General features: G+C 39.7%; 2 protein-coding genes across 16 annotated transcripts in view; one reads left to right on the forward strand and one right to left on the reverse strand.

Annotated features, from left to right (window-relative positions):
• mmd (disintegrin and metalloproteinase domain-containing protein mind-meld) overlaps positions 1 to 22,173 on the forward strand; it is a 642,845-nt gene that overhangs the window by 80,791 nt on the left and 539,881 nt on the right. The window lies entirely within an intron of this gene.
• LOC117996301 (carbonyl reductase [NADPH] 1-like) lies at positions 5,018 to 6,350 on the reverse strand. Its single transcript, XM_034984348.2, has one exon. It carries the CDS (start codon positions 6,303 to 6,305, stop codon positions 5,475 to 5,477), a length of 831 nt encoding a protein of 276 aa, XP_034840239.2. The 5' UTR covers positions 6,306 to 6,350; the 3' UTR covers positions 5,018 to 5,474.

The raw sequence follows: 22,173 nt of genomic DNA on the forward strand, positions 1-22,173 counted from the left end.
AATCCACTTCACCATTATTTATGTTACTTACTCTGCCAGTTAAGTGAATTAAACTTGCACTAAGACAGAATGCATTCAAAGAAAACGAATTTCACGATCGCTGAGGCACCTCCATTAATCAGGGCCGGCGGGATTGAACTGCAGACCCCTAATTAGCTTTACAAATCCGCCGATCCTTTACCCGGGGAATCTTAGATACTTTCTAACCGTCCATTTGATTTCCTTTTGAGTATATTAAGCTTTAACAGAAATGTGTTCAAGGTTTTTCTCTTCCATCTTCTTCTGCCTGCCTGGTACTTAATTCTTGATATTTCCAGTATGGTCTGCTTCTTTCTTCCCTTTTCTTTCTTTTATTTAGGCACAAGTTAGCCCTTGATTGCAATTTCGCCTGGTGGTAAGTGATGATGCAGTCTTAGATGGTAGCGGGCTAACCTGGAAGGGGTATGGCAGCTATTATGATATCTCTTTGGTTTCTACACGACATCGTACCGGAACGCTAAAGCGCATGGTGGCACGTCTTTGCCGATAGGGTGGTAACTAGCTACGGCCCAAGCCTCCCACAAAAAAATATTCTAAAGATAGATACGTTTAAACAGATCACAGGTTAAGAAACATTTCTATTGTCTATTCAATAGTAATTAGTTGTTTAATTCCAACGATCATACTCAGGGATTTTTCTTACTTTTTTAACGGTTCTGTCAATTTTATTAAATTCAGTAATATAATATCTACGAGGTCTTTTAATGAAAAACATATCGACAGTGTATATAAATTCAAAATGTCACACAAATAGACTTTTAAAAGCTCAATTAAATTGCAAAAAGCTTCAGCTCGGCTCAAAGTCGTATAGACTGCGCCAAATTAAATAAAATGCCATACGAAAAACAAGTCTGTTACCGTACACTGCATCAAATTAAGTAATAAAACCGGCCAAGTGCGAGTCAGACTCGCGCAACGATGGTTCCGTACTACAGTCGTATTTTTTCGACATTTTGCGTGATAATTCAAAAACTATGACGCATAAAAATTAAAAATTAATAAAAATCAGTTTTAGAATGCACAGGTGAAGCCCTTTCATATAATACCTATGTCATCTTACTTCGAAAATGAAAATACTAATTTTTAGTTAATGACCACAATTTAATTTTTTTTGTGTGATGTAACCACAAATTCACGAATTTCAGATTTTTCCCCGAATGTCTGCTATAAGACCTACCTACCTGCCAAATTTCATGATTCTAGGTCAACGGGAAGTACCCTGTAGGTTTCTTGACAGACAGACAGACAGACAGACAACAAAGTGATCCTAGAAGGGTTCCGTTTTTCCTTTTGAGGCACGGAACCCTAAAAAAGTACCAAGAATAAAAGGTATGGAATGGTATTATTGAATATTAAATATTGAAGCAAGTTATATTGAATCGTTCTGTTAAGGTAATCGCACACAAATAACAAATTTTTATTCATGACTTTTAGCCGTACACTATGATGATGACGTAAGTGTGAACGATGATATAGTACGCGACAGGTTGAGATGGCAATCAGGGTATGAGGCTTGTCTTCGTTTTTGCCACCTTTCTGGTAATGTCCTGTATAGGCTTCTAAGGATAACACTTCAGCGTGATTGATGCCCGGTTTCTGAGTACTTTTATCGACGGTTTATCTATTCAATGTCCGATATTTCGAGGCAGTGCGTTTCTGAACAACGCAATGCAAGATACACTCCGTTCAAACTTAACTGGCCAATGTGCGCCGTTTATCTATTCCATAAAGTTAACTTGACGTTTCATCTGTCAGTAGGTAGTTCATGTTTTGCGTATTTTTAGATTTAAAAGTATTTTAATTGTAAGTTGTTCGTTACTTTGTAAAAACAGTATCAAGCCATTTATTTAGCATAGAAAAAATACTATTATTAATAAAACTAGTGTTGGTGGCGAAATGAAATAATAATATGTATTTGAAACTCGTTTCCTGTAATAGACCCATCTAGTGACAGAATATTGAACTGGTTATCGGTTTCATAGTTTTTGTTGTATTCAGAAACGCATGGACAGTTAAACGACGTTTAACTTTATCGAATTAACAGCTAATGAGAACATAACTGACGAGTTCAGAAACCGGGCATCAGGCTGCATCGGTTCGTATTGCGTGATCACAGTTTGATTCTTTCGTGTGAATATGAGAAGCGTCACCTAGCGTCAACATGTGACGACCGCCATACGCCTAAAAGAGCCTGCGACCCTGCGAACAGGATGACGCAAGAGATTGACGATACCACCGGATTTGACACTTCACGGAGAGACAACACAATAAGGTCTATGTCAAAGAAAGACGAGACCGTGGCCTACCAGGCTAAAAACCATTAGGATCCAGGTAACAATGTGTTACCTGAGAGGAAATGTCCGGGTAAGGAGGCCCAGCCTCGAGGCCCGCACCCCGATTGACTTAGGTCGATCGAGTAGACCCTTCATCATCATCGAGCCTGCGAGCGCTTGAGTTGAGTATGGAGACAGTATGCGATCCGCTTTATATTGGAGTTATGTAAAAGATTCAATCACGAAATGCCGATAACGACAGAGTTCCGTGAACGGATGTATCAAGTTTGAGGTTAACGAATGCGTTGAGAACTTTTAACGAGCCACTCCTTTGATTGTCTGCTTTTATTTTCACGTGAATCGAATTTATTATATTTTATTCGTATGAAATTCGTTGGCTTATTAAATAATATTGTTATGATAGGTAATACTGACCTTTACAACAAGTACTGAGTAGCTTATGTTGTACGGGAGCGGTGTGCACTGTGCAGGCTCGACCGTACCAAAGGGAAATCTCCCACCGAGCGGCTGGTTGTGCTCAGTAGCGCCAGCTGGGCCGACGGTGGTGTCTTGAAACTTCTATACATAGTCCAGATTGCAGAAAACTCCGTTAGTGAGAGTACTGTCGGCGGTACATTTATTCGGGACTACGTCATGAAATGTTATCGATTGAACAGCACCATCTAGTTTCTACTGTGGCAACCGCCACAATGTCGTCACGTTTGGCCATAACAATGAAAACCGTTTCTTGACATCTGGATAAATCTTATAGACGGTGGAGTCGTCGTGATTTGACAACTTCCTACTTGCGACTAATGGCAGGTTATAAAGTGTACCTGAAGTGCCAATGTCCATATTAAATACTAAGAAAATCCCTCTAACGTTGTTTACGTGTTATAAAATAGAAAACCCATTTCCCACGGATAATGTCATAAATTGAATTTTCCTCAACCGCCAAAGAGTTAAGGGCGTCGTAAATTTTTTACTACCTGGTAACGTCACTGCACTAGCCAAGGTCTTCTTACAGCGAGTGGTTTATGGAATATAGATCTTATGCTAATGCTCTGAGGCTGCGGCCCAGGTGAGAGTGGATGCGTTCTGCGAAGCGGCCAGCGTGTAGAACAAACTCTTAATATTAAAGAGTCTTGCTAATGAAAGAAGAGACTGGAAAAGCGCGGCATCAGTATCGCAGCTGTAGTACGGAATAACCTGATTTGATAAAACAGAAATACAAATTGCTATTTCTTACGTAGAAACACGGGTCTCCTCTCAGAGTGAAAAGGGTTTTGGCCATGGTTTGCCACGCTGGCCAAGTGCGGTTTTTTTGTGGATTAGCAGACTTCACACACGTTTGAGAACATTATGGAGAAATCTCAGGCATGCAGGTTTCCTCATGATGTTTTCCTTCACCGTTACAGCAAGTGATAATAATTAATTAAAACGCACATTACTCCGAAATGTTAGAGATGCCCGGGATCGAACCCCCGACCTCCGATTAGGAAGCGGACGCCATACCCACTAGGCTATCACATCTCAATTACATAATATGATCAGCTTTTTTTTTTTTTTTTTAATACAATAAAACTTAGAGCTAGCCTTATCTAATTACTATATAAATCATGACCGCGTGGAATGGTGCCAAGAATACTGGCTGCATTTCCGCGCTGGACAGCCAGGCTGATCCGCTGCGCAAAAAATGAGCCAGCCCTTCTGTCACCAGTTGAGGCTGTTAATCGCGGTGAAATGTCTCGTAAAAAATTTTTAGCACTAAGACTCCATGGCCCCAGGGTCTCCACGGCAAACGGCACAAAAATGTAACTCTCTATAAGAGAGGCATACTTGCGCCGCTTGCCGTTTTCAGCTGTTTCTGCTGCGGCTCCCGGTCTTGATGCTGTCTTCCTGATATGATCAGCTTATTATTCTTTCAGTATAATTCCCCGGTAACATTATGATAATCGGATCAGTTATAAATTAAGAGATAATTCGATAACAAATAATATATCATGCCCGGAACACTAGATTATGGTTTTGCTAAACAAAATATATTTTGTTTCACCCGAATCCAATTAATGCCTAATGAACCTAAACGGTTTTCCGTGAACTAGGTATATATGCGGTGCAGTTAGAATTGTAAAAATACGTTTTTCAGTCTTTTAAAAAATCCTTAATCGAGTTTTTTAAAAATCCGAAATCCAGGTGTAGGAAGTTGCGAGAATTTTTTGTAATCAAATACTTATTTAACTATTTTAAGATTGAGCAAGGGATCTTCGTTTGTTCTTGAGAAATCTTACTGTCAATAGCATATTTTTCTATGATATAAACGAAGCTCAGAAATATTCTTCTAAATACATAAAAGGAAAAACTGACTGTCTGACTGATTGATCTATCAACGCACAGCTCAAACCACTGGACGGATAAGTTGAAATTTGGCATGAAGATAAAATAAAATTAATAAAATAAAATAAAAATCTTTTTTATTCGTATAAACTTTTACAAGTACTTACGAATAGTCGGATGCATCTACCACTGGTTCGGAATGCCTTTCTATTATCGGATAGCTATTATGACGTAGAAAATTCAACCCCTAAGGGGGTAAAATAAGGGTTTAAAAGTCGTTTAGTCCACGCGGATGAAAATGAAATTCAACCCCTAAGGGGGTAAAATAAGGGTTTGAAATTCGTTTAGTCCACGCGGATGAAAACGCGGGGATAACCAGTTTAATTATTGTAAACAATTGATGGCGCTTATTTTATGGCTAAAAATATAGATAAATAAGATTATAAAATAGTAGTAGGTGAGATAAAACAGTAGTAGGTTTCAAACATTCCTTATTATTTTTGTGTGCCACTGAGATAAACATATTATGATTCACTTGATATCGTGTTGATAATTTTGAGTACAAATACTGTGAATTTAGCTTGACAAGCCACAATAATAATTATCACGTGATTTAAAAAACCGGCCAAGTGCGAGTCAGACTCGCACACCAAGGATTCCGTAATACAGTCCTATTTTTTGTAATTCCACCCCTAAGTGGGTTAAATGTGGGTTTGAAATTTATGAAATCCACGCGGACGAAGTCACGAGCAAAATTCTATAATAGACTAACCACTAAATACGTAACATAAAAATAAATTAACAAATAAAATATGAAATACTGATCTACACGCTAGTAACTTCTACAAATGGGTCACTGTTCCATTCTATCACACTGTAGTTGCTCCACACGAAATTCCCTTTCAGAGTCAAAGGCGCCTCCAAGGCCAGATATAATATCGCGTTGGCGCCTTCCTCGAACACTTTAGTAGATTTTCTGTCTTCGCGACTAGTCACGTTGCCTGGATTCACGCAGTTGATAACGACACCTTTATCAGACCATTGTCTGTGTTGGAGGAATGTGACAGCACTTAATGCAACTTTGCTGAACGCTGTAACACTTCCCCAACCTTCTGTTTTTTCAACTCCTTTTCGAGCAGCTTCTTCATATTCTTGAATGATCGCCACTAAGTCATCTTCTGTGAGTTCTGGATTACTGATTCTTTTTCTTATAGCTTCGTTTTCGATTGTGGTTAAAAGTCCAGCTGGTCCCGATACGTTGACAACTCGAGCGTTTTCCGTTAACAAGGGATACACGAGTTTCCCAAAGTTTATGTATCCGTAGAAGTTAACGCTTAGTGTTCGCCTCACTTTTTCAAAATGCGACAAATGTCTCTCCGTGGGAACGTAGTCGGTGATGTTGATCAATAACTCAATCCTTTCATCTCGATCTTGTATGTGATGCCTAAATTTTATAATGCTTTTCGTGTACGCGACGTCAACCTTGAAGTATTCGAGGTTTGAGTTGTTTTTTTTCAAGACATCGTGAATGTTGTACCCGGCGGACTCATCCTCGGCCGTGAAGTATATTTTTCCTTTGTAAACTTTGGTTAGCTTCTTTAAAACTTGGTAGCCGAGATTGCTAGCCGCTCCCACGACGACAGCTACGTTAATCATAGCGGCTGAAATAATACTAGCGGCAAATAGAGTGATAACGTTATCCGAGGCCATCGCATCCCGAGCTCTTATCAGGAAAATGACAAGCGACCGTAGTGTGGCGCGAGATAAGTTTTCCTGAGAGTGTGGGTTTTATCGAGTGTCTGAGATTAGGTGATGCTGCGAATGTACGTACATTAAATAAGATATATTGGAAAACAAGTTTTAAAACTAATAATGCATACATGATAACATAACAATATTTCAAGACGGTGATATGAGATGCTGCATGCTTGGTAGGATATGTCATATTATGTGACTGATTACCTAATTTATAAGACCCCATGTAAATTATATACATGTACCTACCATATCTGAGCAAAATAAATTAATGATTATGATTATGATTATCTAAAATATTTTGGTATTGTGGTGTGGAACCATAGATTTGCAAATATTTTTTTGAAGTCCGTACCAAAATGACCAGACAACGATCTAAATAAAACTAAATTAATAACATAGAGTTTTGATGACGATCTGAGAGCAAAAAAAACCGGCCAAGTGCAAGTCAGGTTTGCGCACCGAGGGTTCCGTACTACAGTCGTATTTTTTCGATATTTTGCACGATAATGATACCCCACTTGATATAGTCACTCACTTCGAAAGTTGAAAATACTAATTATTAGTTCATGACCACAATTAATTTTTTTTTGTGTGATGTAATTACAAATTCACGGTTTTCAGATTTTTCCCCAAATGTGTGCTATAAGACCTACCTACCTGCCAAATTTCAGGATTCTAGGTCAACGGGACAGAAGGACTTCTAAAAAAGGACCTATTTACTTAGACGATAGAAAAGAGAAAAATTAAATATTAAAGAACTGATTTGGATATGATATTGTGAATTAAAGAAACATGTGTGGAATTCAGCCGATAGTGAAATCAAATTTAGATTTTAGTAGCACAAAGATAATGTAATTATATCGTAACAGATAAAACGGTCGCAGTAGCCATTTTTAATCAGTCTGTCGTCATTGACCTTATCTCAGTGTAGTTGCGTAAACAGGTTCAATGTTGAAGAATAGTAAAACTAAATATACCTAAACCACTATTAAGTGGGCTCAGTTCGGTGCTTTCTTCATACAAACGTAGGAGGGTAATTACAACATTATTTGATATTGTATGCTCAAAACTAAGTATTATATCGGTTTGCCTTGCCATTATCTAGGTTTATTGATATATTAAACATTGAAAAAATATTGATTTTAAAGTTACGAGCCTCAAAAGATTCTTATTTTATTTTAACACTAAATTTATGTCAACTTTGGGCGTAACTTTTATATAAAAGACTAGAAGACCTTGCAAGCTTCACATTAGCTACACAAAAATAAATTGAAAAACAACCCATAGACGCATTTGAGATAAGTTTGTGTATAAAAGCAATAAATATTTATGGCTTTCCTTTGAATTGGAGCGTGCATACTGAATCAAACGGATGATACACTGCTTGGGTATTACGACTGTAAATATAGATTGTGCAAGTCTATAGAATTATCCCTGAAATTAAACTATGTGGAATCAACAGTATAATGATTTAATTTTAATAATAATCTATTTTAGCGTTTAAACTATCGTGAGTGATTTTCATTATATATAATATGTGTCCCGGCTTTACTCACGTGTTTAGTCGACGTAAGCCCGACTAGTTTCGAACCCATCTGGGGTCCTTTTTCAAGGGACTCAACGGGCTCTACGAGCAGCTCGCAGTCACAATCTGAAAATCTGAACTGACTCCCTTGAAAAAGCACCCCGGATGGGTTCGAAACTAGTCGGGCTTACGTCGACTTAACACGTGAGTAAAGCCGGGACAGATATTATATATAATAATCTATTTAATGTCATAAATCTAAATATACAAATGTTAGCGACTAGTTTTAAAGTATTGAGTTTATTCAGAACACGACGTACCTATGCGTAGATTAAAATCCCATGGTTCGTCATTTGGTAAAAAAAAGGTTGCGTTTCAAGTAGGTACGGTTAAAATTATTGACTCTTAGCGACCACTACCTGCTTGACTAAATGAATTATTGTGTTACTCTTAGAATTTGGACTTAAAGTAGTGTAGAATTATTTAGAAGGCACTTATGTTTTAGGCGAGACTAGAGGCCAATTGAGAACAAAAACAAAGTTTTGAATTTATGTTAGCTTGTAGTTTTTGTATTGTAAATCAACCTATTTTATGGGTAAAACTAAGTGTTAACTAAGAGTGTTCTAAAACAGTGTGAATATTGGCGTGGGAATATTCAACTCGCTTCAATATTTTTCTGTATAAATACCACTCGTTGAACGAAATAAAGTCAGTCAGTCTAGAGCACTGGTACACGTAATAAGTCTTTTATTTTAATACAACCATCCAGTATCCATTCTTCGTCACGACAAGTACCTACGCTAGGTCTACCTGTCGCGGTAGATGTGCACGACCGGGGTGCACAGGACGGGACGCCAACCAGCCCATATTATTAGCGAGTCAGCAAGCCAAACGAACACCTGTTCGCTCACTTGCTGTAACGAACCAACGAACCAACGAACCAACTAAGGGACAGGGTGCAAAATAATTACCTGGCCCCACTCACTCGCGCCCCGTCAACTAAGTGGGACAAGTTCCCAGGCGTTGTTACGCATGTGTTTACCAGCGACGCGCCGCAACAAATGGTCCTTCGAACCGGATGCCCGAATATGGATTCCTAGAACTGGAAATTGAAGATTTTTGAAGGTGAAGCTACGAACCGGGACCTAGAGACATGACTCTCACTAGGTTCCAGAAGGAAACGGGTGTGCCCCTACGCGCAGAACAGACATCGCAACGAACAGAAAATGCGAATGTGCGCAGATCAGAAGGGACCACATCTATCGAAGCTATAGCCACGATCTTAAGAAACTTCAAACATTGAATCTTCGGGATCCACTGCGACAGAAGTAACGAAGATGGTTGAAAACAGGACTAGACTCAAAGAACAGAGGACCGCTGACGAGATGATGGCTGAGCGGAAGAACCAGAACGGAACCTTGAAGATGATTGTATCAGGGGGTCTCTGATTGTATCCGCACGTCAGTTCGGTCTAAGAGATCTGCAGCCAAATTACGAGATTTAGAAGCAAGAGAAGAACTGGCGCGTTTAGAATTGCAGCGCGCTGAAGCAGCAGCTTATCTGGCTCGTATCAGACTTGAGAAACTACGAATCGAAGATAAAGTAGTTAGTCTGGATAAGGAACAAGATGATAGAACATCTCATGTTCAGAACTGTATCCAAGCAACTACTTTGGAAGAAACAGAAGACATCATTCCTGAAAAACGTGGGACCCTGCTTCACTCGGAGATTGAAAGCTCAGAACAGTCGAGTGAAGCTATGCATTCAGACTATGAATTGAAGAGGGAAAATGATGAACAAGGAATGATAATGAATACAAAGTTGCCAGTTTTCATAGTGGAAACGACCAGAGCTTCAGAAGACGATTTGGATGAGGAACACGACGACAGAGCTTCGCATGTTCAGAACTGGACCCAGACGTCACCTTTGGAAGATGTGAAAGATATCATCCCAGAACAAGATTTTCACGAAAACCAAGGGATCGTAAAGAAAGAACAGCCCCTGATGTCTACGAACCAGGTCCAAACTTTAGCAGGTGCTATACGAGAAGCATTTGACAGCCACACGACAGCAGTTGTGCAACTGCCACTGCCATCTTATCATCAAGATCTGCCTTATTACGATGGAACCAGCTCCGAATGGGTAGCTTTCAGAGTAGTCTATGATGATACATCGAAATCTTTCACACCGAGGCAGAACATAGCAAGACTTCGAAAAGCCATAAAAGGAGAGGCAAGAAATAATTTCAAGAGCCTTTTGTATTCAGATGCCACTCCAGACCAAGTTATGAAAGCGCTTCAGCGTCGCTATGGAAGACCAGACTCACTTGTTATGGAAGAACTAGATAGAGTAAAGGCCCTCCCTATGATAGCAGCGACACCAAAAGATATTTGTGCCTTTGCCAGCGATATACACAACTGCGTCTCAGCCATTCAGGGTCTACAGAAACCTCAGTACTTGTGTTCTCCAGTAATGGTGAGAGAAATAGTCGAAAAGTTACCAACATACCTGAAGTTCAATTGGTATGAATACGCTGATGAACATGAAAATCAAGAACCTGCAGATCTTGTGTTACTGGCACAGTTCTTGAATAAGCAAGCAGACACGTGTGGAGCTTATGCACTATTGGACCAGAAGAGACAGCCATGTGGACGTGAAGCAACTCACACAGAAACCGAGGAAGATCAAGGAGGAGGAGAGCTGCGACGTCCAGATTCGGTCGTGATAGTAGCATCGCCATGTCCGAAGATTGGTGCTACGCACAAGGGGGAGGATGTTAGCGACTAGTTTTAAAGTATTGAGTTTATTCAGAACACGACGTACCTATGCGTAGATTAAAATCCCATGGTTCGTCATTTGGTAAAAAAAAGGTTGCGTTTCAAGTAGGTACGGTTAAAATTATTGACTCTTAGCGACCACTACCTGCTTGACTAAATGAATTATTGTGTTACTCTTAGAATTTGGACTTAAAGTAGTGTAGAATTATTTAGAAGGCACTTATGTTTTAGGCGAGACTAGAGGCCAATTGAGAACAAAAACAAAGTTTTGAATTTATGTTAGCTTGTAGTTTTTGTATTGTAAATCAACCTATTTTATGGGTAAAACTAAGTGTTAACTAAGAGTGTTCTAAAACAGTGTGAATATTGGCGTGGGAATATTCAACTCGCTTCAATATTTTTCTGTATAAATACCACTCGTTGAACGAAATAAAGTCAGTCAGTCTAGAGCACTGGTACACGTAATAAGTCTTTTATTTTAATACAACCATCCAGTATCCATTCTTCGTCAGGACAAGTACCTACGCTAGGTCTACCTGTCGCGGTAGAGGTGCACGACCGGGGTGCACAGGACGGGACGCCAACCAGCCGATAATATTAGCGAGTCAGCAAGCCAAACGAACGCCTGTTCGCTCACTTGCTGTAAAGAACCAACGAACCAACGAACCAACTAAGGGACAGGGTGCAAAATAATTACCTGCCCCACTCACTCGCGCCCCTTCAACTAAGTGGGACAAGTTCCCAGGCGTTGTTACGCACGTGTTTACAAGCGACGCGCCGCAACAATAAACGGAAAAGGTGCCTGACTGACTGACTAACTGATCTATCAACGCACAGCTCAAAACTACTGGACGGATCGGGCTGAAATTTGGCATGCAGATAGCTATTATGACGTAGACTTCCGCTAAGAAAGGATTTTTGAAAATTCAACCCGTAAGGGGGTGAAATAGGGGTTTGAAATTTGTGTAGTCCACGCGGACGAAGTCGCGAGCATAAGCTAGTTAGACATAAATTAATTGGTATAAATATGGATTTTAAAAAGAAAGGGTTTCAATGAGCACACCACATCACAGTAAAAACTAAATAACCCTCAAACCAAACTCCGAAGTTCCCGTCTAGTTATGATATGTAGAATCGTACTATAAATTTTAACCATAGTCTATTTTGGAGAGACCAAAACAAACAATCTAAAATTCCCCCCAAACCACACTTTCCGCTAAGTTTATGCTCTCTCATCCCGATATTATAATAGTTGGTCCCTTCCCTATTTAAAAGGATATCGATAAGTTTGAAATTTAGGCAGTAGTCCGACCACCGGAGAGAAAACGACTAACTATCGGAGATTATTTTCTCTCTCAAGAAACGCACAAGAAATGTACGTTCCGTGTAAACGAAAGAGATGCATATAATATCAAAAGTTGCTCTCTGACTGTTCACACTGCCGGAGACGACTCGCTTTATTAGTTTTGTCGTTGACCGACGAGCTTTCAAAAATAAACTCGCTCAGCGATATTCGTTCAGCGATGCTCGCTCGCTTGAACACGTGACGCCCGCGCAGGTTTGCACAGGACTAGCTCGTCGTACTTGCACACTCGCTTATAGCCCGGTGACAAAACTATCGAAACTACACACTCGCTTCCCGCTGATCGCCAACTCGTTTTTAGTTTCTAGTTCTACTCGTTTCTTCTTCGTCGGCGGTCGGACCACTGCCTTAATGTGCTATGACGTATCGGCAATAGTTAAATGGTCCTTTGCGAGCCGAGCGGCGGATGTACTCGGGTAGTTTCCGGCATCTAAAGTGTTAGGTACTATCGACATGTGTATTAATTAATTTTGATTGAACCGCGGGGTGATTACGTAATACGTTGCAGTAGCGACAGCAACGCGACAACTGTAGCAATGCGACAGTTCATTTGCTGTCTCTCTTCTTCTTCTTCTTAATTTTGCTTTGTGGCTATTGCTGTCTCTCTCTAGCCGCTGTTGACAGCAATGATCGCGAGATTTAAGCCTGTCGCGAGATACGTAATCACCCCGCCGGTTGTATTAATAGGTTCATCATCGTCATGATCAACCCATCGCCGGCTCACTACAGAGCACGGGTCTCCGCTCAGAGTGAGAAGAGGTTTGACATAGACTACCACACCGCTGGCTAGTGCGGATTGGCAGACTTCACACACCTTTGAGAACATTACATCATCAATCAATAGACGTCCACCGCTGGACAAAGGTCTCTTGTAGGGACTTCCACACGCCACGGTCATGCGCCGCCTGGATCCAGCGGCTCCCTGCGACTCGTCTGATGTCGTCCGTCCATCTAGTGGGGGTCTTCCAACGCTGCGTCTTCCGGTGCGAGGTCGCCATTCCAGCACCTTGGGACTCTAACGTCTATCGGTTGTACGAACTATGTGCCCTGCCCATTGCCACTTCAGCTTCGCAACCCGTTGAGTAATGTCGGTTACTCTAGTTCTCCTACGGATCTCCTCATTTCTGATTTGATCACGTGGAGAAACTCCAAGCATAGCTCTCTCCATCGCCCGCTGAGTAACTCTGAGCTTTCTTATGAACTTGATTTAAAGTCAAGGATCCTGTTATCAAATCAGTAAATAGCAATTAACTGATATCAAATGAGTTTCAGTCTGGCGCCACTATTGAGAGTCAGTGTTATAAATAAATCGTTATAGAACTACTCCAAACATTTCCAAGTATCTGTCATTGAGGATGTTACAGGTCGTAAACAAGTCCTGTTGGAGAAAATTCCGTCGATGTTTTCAATTTTACAGGTCTCGTGGAACTCGATCTTGTAGGGTGACAACGGTAAAACCGGAGTAGGTAGCTCGTACTTATACATGGGGACACACGACACGAATACGCACGCTCACTTACGGACAAGTGTTACTTATTCCGGGGGGAGGTGAAAGAGTAGGCGAGTATAGAAGGCTCACTCCGCAAAGACGTTTAAATAAATAGCAATTCGCTCTAAAAGTAACTTTCAAATCTTGGCTGCAATCCATCCATACTAATATTATAAATGCGATTGTGTGTCTGTCTGTCTGTCTGCTAGCTTTTCACGGCCCATCAGTTCAACCGATTTTGACGAAATTTGGTACAGAGATAGCTTGCATCTCAGGGAAGGACATACTTTTTATCCCGGTAAATCAAAGCGTTCCCACGGGATTTTTAAAAACCTAAATCCACGCGGACGAAATCGCGGGCATCAGCTAGTTTAGTCTATATTTTAGGTTACATGGGGCTGACATGTCTGTGTCAGACAAAAGCCTCATAAAATAAAAAAAAATTATAATAAAGTTCTTTTCATGCTCAACAAAAGCCCCAAATTAAAATAAAAAAGTTAATTTTAATAGTAGACTATACTTTCACTAAGAAGCTACCACTTGAATAAGAGTTTAGGAGTCCCGTGCCCTTTAAAAGAAAACCTTGTGGTTACCCTACAAGCCTATAAACTTTCATTGTTTTTAAACCAGTCGATATACTATGATGTTAGTGACTTTGTACGACCCGACGACCTTTATGTCTCGTCATTTATTTGACAAAGCTTCAGATACAATATTATTCTTATGATTCCTTCCATCACATTAATTCATGCGGGGTTGAATGATCTATGTTATGGGATTATCGAACGCAGGGTTAACGGTTATGATTATATTTTGCAAGTTTGAGCTTACGTTGTCATTATGTAATGAGTACCCTACTTGTTTTTTAGATGTCTGCGTTTATGAGATTCTTGATTTCGTTGGTCTTGTGGTCTCACTTTGCAATTAGGTATATTTAAAAATTTGCTGGAATTACTATTCACTACCCATCAATACCCATAGTATAAATGCGAAATTGTGTTTGTTTGTTGATTTGTTTGTCTGGTGGGAGGCTTTGGCCGTGTCTAGTTACCACCCTACTGACACGACTGAAGTCGTGCCGCCAAGCGATTTAGCGTTCCGGTACGATGCCGTGTAAAAACCAAAGGAGCATGGGTTTAATAAAAACTTCCATACCCCTTCCAGGCTAGCCCGCTACCATTTTAGACTGCGTCATCGCTTACCCTGGTGGTGAGATTGCAGTCAAGGGCTAACTAGTATCTGAATACAAAAAATAGATTTGTCCTTCAATCACGCCGCAACGCAACAATAGATCGGCTATTCTATTCTAACAGATAGACAGACACACTTTCTCATTATCGGTATGGATTTCAGAGGTATCATCACTTTTCATCAAGCATCACAATATTCAAGAGTAAAAAAGTTGATCGATGAAAAGAAAATGGAAGCCAGTTCTTTATTTAATTTTCCTTTCCCTCGGAGCTTTGTGCTACATTGGCGTCTAGTTAGTATTCAATTCATGAGGTGCATTCGACATCGCAAACCGAGCTTTTGACCTCATCAAGTTCTGAGAACCGCTCGCTTGCAAATCTTACTTTAGAATCTTCTAGTGCGTACCTGACTCTTTGGTAAATACAATCAAAAAGTTTTAGCATCCTATTCAATGATTGATTGATATATTACGTCAAAATTTCTTTCATAAATATTAAATATATTCAAATATAATTCAAATAAATAGTTCAAATAAAATAAATTCAATAGGAGACTAGCTTATGGCCGCGACTTCGTTCGCTACACAATTTTCAAACCCCTATTTCACCCCCTTAGAGGTTGAATTCTGAAAAATCCTTTCAGCGGATGCCTACGTCATAATAGCTATCTGCATGCCTAGTATTAAATAACCACTTAAAAAAAAAAATTGTGATTTTAAACTTGCGGATGTTTTTATTAGTTTCCATTTAGTTTCACAATATTATAGGTAAATTGCATATAACCTAGAATCATTGTGACTTAAACTTAGATTTAATGAAAAACCGCAAGTTCTAGAGGTGTTTAATCCTATGTTTTTCATTATCAGTGATGAAACAGCAACAAAATGCTGCATAAACCATACGTGTAAACGACGTTTATATAATAAAATGGGTCACGGTTCTATAGAAATTCTGTCATTCTCCTTTCAGGCCGATCCGTCCACTAGTTTGAGCTGTGCGTTGATAAGTAAATCAGTCAGTCAGTCACCTTTTTGTTTTATATATTTAGATACATGACAGTATTCCTGCTACATTCATTTACAATCATACTTATATATTAAAAATACATCATCAAGTTACAACGAAAAACTCATGCATAGACCTAATGGTTTAAATATTTACTCAAATTGGAATATATTTCTAGAAAATCTGGGATCATACGAATATTGAGAAATCCTTGTAGATCTGTACGCTTAGTACGAGATTTTATGTCTCACCAACGTTGATAGTATTCGAGTGTCGAAACACTTCCGCGTTATATTAAACTGGATCTTAGTTACCTTGTTTTAAAGCTCAAGTTTGTCTACACATCTACAGCCGGCGCTCCAAGCGAAAATTAAAATCAGTGGCATTGGATTTTCGACTTTAATTCAAGGCACTTTAAGTCCATTTTACTTTGACGTTATTGTGTTTCGATGTTCGAAGTCTAGCAACGTTGGTGAGACGTAAAATCTTATACTAAACGTACTGCGTGAAAAATATGTGATTGTCACAGCTGTAGATCCTTCATTACTATGAGAGAGGATTTTTTCTCAGCTGCTACGGGTTATGCTTACGAGCTAATAAACGGGTCATTTTCCAGAAGGTTGTTCCTTCACGCTTCAATATTCGGGATTTCATCTTCTGCTGAGTGAATATCTACCTAAGCTGCAACGTCACGTATGAGGAATAAAAAACCGGCCAAGTGTGGGGGGGGGGGGGGGGGGGGGGCACTTGACTCTAATAAAAATTAGGAGCTACACTAAAAAAATAAAAAAATATATATATACCCATGGCAAATTACAGATTTCTAGCACTAATAGTCTCTGAGATTAACCGAGGACAAACGGACGGACGGACAGACGGATACACATGGCGAAACTTTAAGGGTTCCTTGTTTACTACGGAACCCTAATGTAGAAAATCTAGGCTCAACCTAGACAAGCGGCTGGCAACCCCATTTTGCCGCCGGTGGCGCCTATGTCGCAGCTCGCGGGCGTTCACCTCTCTCTCAATATGTCCGCCGCCTTGTGAACTCATTTTGCTTGTACTTAATTCACTTTATAACAAATATACAGATTGACTTTAAAGTATACCGGGACGGTTTTTCTTTACTTCAGGTTATGGGCCGTCCATATACCTATTAAGTTTTCAATCCATCCGTATTAGTTACCGTAAAGTTGAAAAAAGTAAAAACCGCGTGCGTCGTAATTGTGCAAGTTCATGCAAGTTGCAAGTACAATGGCGAACTCCGGCATGAACAATATACAATTAGAAAAATTGTCGGGACGAGACAATTATAATACGTGGAAGTTTGCAATGAGAACGTATTTGGAGCACGAGGACCTTTGGCAGTGTGTGGATCCCCAAACAAGAGAAGTCGACGCCAAGAAAGACATTAAAGCTAAGTCCAAAATCATTTTGTTAGTCGAACCGACGAACTACGTTCATATAGAAAATGCGAAAACAGCTCGCGAAGTGTGGAAAAACCTTCAAAATGTATTTGAGGACTCCGGGCTGTCAAGAAAAGTAGGGTTATTAAAAGACCTAATCAATACTTCTTTGGATAGTTGTGCTAGCGTTGAAGAATACGTTAATAAAATAATGACGACAGCTCACAAACTACGGAATATTTCATTCAAAGTTGACGACGAATGGCTGGGGACACTAATGTTGGCCGGTCTACCAGATAATTATAAGCCAATGATCCAGCCATAGAGAGCTCCGGTGTTAGAATATCATCGGATTTTATAAAGACAAAACTCTTACAAGAAGTGAAAGTTTCCGAGTCTTCTGTGTTTTTCACAAGGAACAAACAAAATGCACATAATAATAATCAGTCTAAAAACAAAAAGTCAAAAGGAAAAGGGCCCCGGTGCTATAATTGCAATGGTTACAACCATTATAAAAGTCAGTGCAAGGTCAAGAAACAGAATACTAATGACACCGTTTTTTCAGCTATTTTTTCAGCCTATACTTTCATAGATGAAAACAACTGGTATATTGACTCCGGTGCAACTATGCACATGTCAAGGCGCAAGGACTGGATGTATGATTTGCAACCACCTTCAATTCAGAAGATATTAGTAGCAAACAGTGATGCTGTCTCCGTGCAACTTATGGGTAATGTAAACATCCAGACAAGTATATGCAATGATGAGCATCTGATCCAGGTGAGGAATGTTTTATTTATTCCTGAGCTTGCCGCTAACTTGTTATCAGTTAGCCAGCTGACCAAAAATGGGTGTAAGGTGGAGTTTACAGACAATGGCTGTAATATTTTTAATTCAAGCCGAGGAGTACAAGTCTTTAATGGAGAATAATACATGGGAGATAACTACTCTACCTCAAAATAAGCGTGCCATTTCATGTAAGTGGGTCTTTAAAACAAAAACAAATGAAGAAGGAAAAATTGTTAAATATAAAGCTCGACTAGTCATCAAAGGATGTTCACAGAGAAAAGGTATAGACTACAATGAAGTTTTTTCTCCGGTAGTAAGGTTTTCATCTCTACGATATCTGTTTGCCTTGGCAGCTAAGTATGATTTAGATATGATTTTGATGGACGCTGTCTCAGCATTTCTTCAAGGCGATATTGATGAGGAAATCTACATGGCTCAGCCACCTCTCTATGAGAAAGACAAGAATAAGGTCTGTCTATTGCGTAAATCATTGTATGGTCTCAAACAGGCTAGCCGTCAATGGAATAAGAAGTTAAGTAACACATTGAAAAGTATGGGTCTCATACAGTCAAAATTAGATCCATGTATTTATCATAAAATTGAAGTCAATGATATTTTATTTGTAGCCATATATGTAGATGATTTGCTGATTTTTACAAATAATGTTAACTCAAAGAAATTTGGCATGTCTGACTGTAAGCCAGTCAAAACTCCGATTGACATGAATACCAAATTACATAAGAATTTAGATGCAAGTAAAATCCTACATAATATTCCATATCAAGAAGTAGTAGGCTGCTTGTTATATATCTCACAAATCACTAGACCGGATATAAGCTATGTAATAAACACTTTAAGTAAGTTTAATAACAAGCCTGAGATGCAACACTGGGTTGCACTAAAACGTGTCATGAGATATTTGAAAGGTACTCTAGATCACAGATTGAAGTATGCGCGATGTCCCGATGAAAATATGACACATGGGTACTGTGACTCAGATTGGGCCAGTTCAGAAGACGACAGACGGTCATGCACAGGCTACACTTTCCTTTTTCAGGGTGGAGCTATCAGTTGGAACTCTAAACGTCAACCTACAGTGGCTCTGTCAACAACGGAAGCAGAGTACATGTCGCTTTCATCCTGCGTTCAAGAAGCTCTATGGCTTAAGCAATTGCAAGAGGATATCTGGCCACAGTTGAAAAAGGAAGCCGCCCCTATGGTGATATACAGTGATAATCAAAGTTGTATTAAAATTGCAGGGTCCGATGGCTACCATTCCCGCACCAAACATATTGATATAAGGCATCACTTCATTCGAGACAAGGTGCTGGGGGGATCAATCGACGTGCGATACATCGGGACAGAATCGATGGTTGCAGATGCCCTCACCAAAGCCACTTCGCAACAAAAACTAGACTTCTGTGCCCGGAAGATGGGGTTGAGCCTAAGGGGGGATGTAGAAAATCTAGGCTCAACCTAGACAAGCGGCTGGCAACCCCATTTTGCCGCCGGTGGCGCCTATGTCGCAGCTCGCGGGCGTTCACCTCTCTCTCAATATGTCCGCCGCCTTGTGAACTCATTTTGCTTGTACTTAATTCACTTTATAACAAATATACAGATTGACTTTAAAGTATACCGGGACGTTTTTCTTTACTTCACCTAAAAACCGGCCAAGTGCGAGTCAGGCTCGCGCAACGAGGGTTCCGAACTACAGTCGTATTTTTTCGACATTTTGCATGATAATTCAAAAACTATGATGCATAAAAATAAATAAAAATCTGTTTTAGAATGCACAGGTGAAGCCCTTTCATATGATACCCCACTTGATATAGTTATCTCACTTCGAAAGTTGAAAATACTAATTATTAGTTCATGACCACAATTACATTTTTTTTGTGTAATGTAACCACAAATTCACGGTTTTCAGATTTCCCCCCTAATGTCTGCGATAAGACGTATCTACCTGCCAAATTTCATGATTCTATGTCAACGGGAAGTACCCTGTACATTTCTTGACAGACCGACAGACAGACAACAAAGTGATCCTATAAGGGTTCCGTTTTTCCATGAGTTTGTTGTGGGCTCTTCTCAGACCTGGGCGCGTTTGGAACCCTCGTAGCTTTAGTTTTAAGTTTGCGTTATAATTATCACCACTATATCTTACAAATCTAACACTATACCAGACAATCAATAAGAGTAATTTATTACCTATTTTGAATAAATCATTTGACTTTGACTTTGACTTTGACTTTTCCTTTTGAGGTACGGAACCACTAAAAATAAAAAATAAAATTATATTCTCAGTGTTGGGAGCCGTAGGTAAAAATGCTGCATAAAACTAAATAGGTATAGAAGAGTTTTAGAACGTAGTATTTTTTAATTGTATCTGCAAGCACGTGGAAACGCAATTACATTTGGCGAACCGAGTGAATAATATGCGAAATGTGTATTTTTAACCCATTTTAAACTATATCAAACTGCGGGTTTTATTTAACTCAACTCTTTAATTTGAGGGTTCTTTATTGCTGTACATTGCCACAGAATAAATGATAGTTATTGCCATGTCGGACATCGTTTTATTGCTATATGTACCTATAAATACTTAATTTTTGTTGTAGGTGCAGTAAATATTTCGTAAATTTCAATGAACTGTATTTGAGGTTCTGTATTTTTTTTTTAATTTATAGACTAGCGCTTTGCTGCAATCAGACCTGGGTGGCAAATGATATGCAGCCCAAGACGGAGCGCGCTGGCCTAGAAGATGCCTATTCACTCTTGTCTTGAAGATACCCATATTATAATTGGAGGGGAAAACTGATGCTGGAAAAGTTTAAAAATAAGGCAGTGGTCCGACCGCTGAGGATGAACGAGAAACGAGTAGAACTAGAAACTTAAACGAGTTGGCAATCAGCGGGAAGCGAGTGTGTAGTTTCGATAGTATTGTCGCCGGGCTATAAGCGAGTGTGCAAGTGCGATGAGCGATTCGCCCGCGGCCGCTCCCTGCGCGCGCGTGTTCAAGCGAGCGAGCATTGCTGAACGAATATCGCTGAGCGAGTTTTGTTTTGAAAGCTCGTCGCTCAGCGACAAAACTAGTAAAGCGAGTCGTCGCCGGCAGTGTGAACAGTCAGAGAGCAACTTTTGATATATGCATCTCTTTCGTTTATACGGAATGTTTTTTTTTTTTTTTTTTTTTTTTTTATTCAGATACAAGTTAGCCCTTTACTGCAATCTCACCTGGTGGTAAGTGATGATGTACATTTATTGTGCGTTTCTTGAGAGAGAAAATCGCCGATAGTTAGTCGTTTTCTCGCCGGGCGGCGGTCGGACCACTGCCTAAACGTGTCTTTTCTTTTCTTGCAAGTATATTAAAAGTTATGGCGGTTGCTTACAAGTTTTGATTGACATTTATTGCTTTGAGATAGTGAACAAAAGAATTATTAAGTGTCCCTCGGAGTTCACGAAGGGTCCTCTACGTGGGCCCTTTTAATAGCTTAAGGGAAAATTGGGACAGGAAAAAGGGAAGTATACTCTTGTTTGATGTGAACGCTGGAGTTGGTATATCCTTTGTACCGGTTATGTCATTTTTGTAGCATTTTTAAGGTTCCGTACATCAAAAGGAAAAAAGGAACCCTAATAGGGTCACTTTTTTGTCTATCTGTCAAGAAAACCTAGCCATCATAGCCATCGTCAATCGGTAAACGTTCACTGCAAGACATACGTCTCTCCTAGGGATTCCCATACGCCAGGGTCTTGTGCCGCCTGATCTCCTCATTTCTGAATACGGTATTTGACAACTAGTCAAATCAGTAACTTTTTATCAAGCGTCAAAACGCGCGCTTAGTATGCGAAATTCTATGAAATACCGGTGTGTGACGTCACAATCACTTGATGTGCTTTTTTAGATAATTTAAATATTAATATTGATGTTGGAAAGGGGTTGTTACCTAGTATTTATTATTCTAGGGTTATTACACTTAAAACCAACAAAGGACGTGGATTTTACGTATTTTCGAAGACCCTCTATTTCATATTCACTGACAAATAATTTATTTTTGATTTAGTCAAATACCCAATTGACCAAGTAGAGAGACTCCAAGCTCTCTCCGTTGCCCGCTGAGTGACTCTGAGTGTCTTATAAGGCCCATAGTTAGCGACTAAAGTCTCGGATCCATATGTCATCACTGGCATCACGCCTGGCAAGTTCAATATAATTCTGTAAACA

The sequence above is a fragment of the Maniola hyperantus genome, chromosome 3 (assembly GCF_902806685.2).
Source record: "Maniola hyperantus chromosome 3, iAphHyp1.2, whole genome shotgun sequence".
Lineage (NCBI taxonomy): Eukaryota > Metazoa > Arthropoda > Insecta > Lepidoptera > Nymphalidae > Maniola > Maniola hyperantus.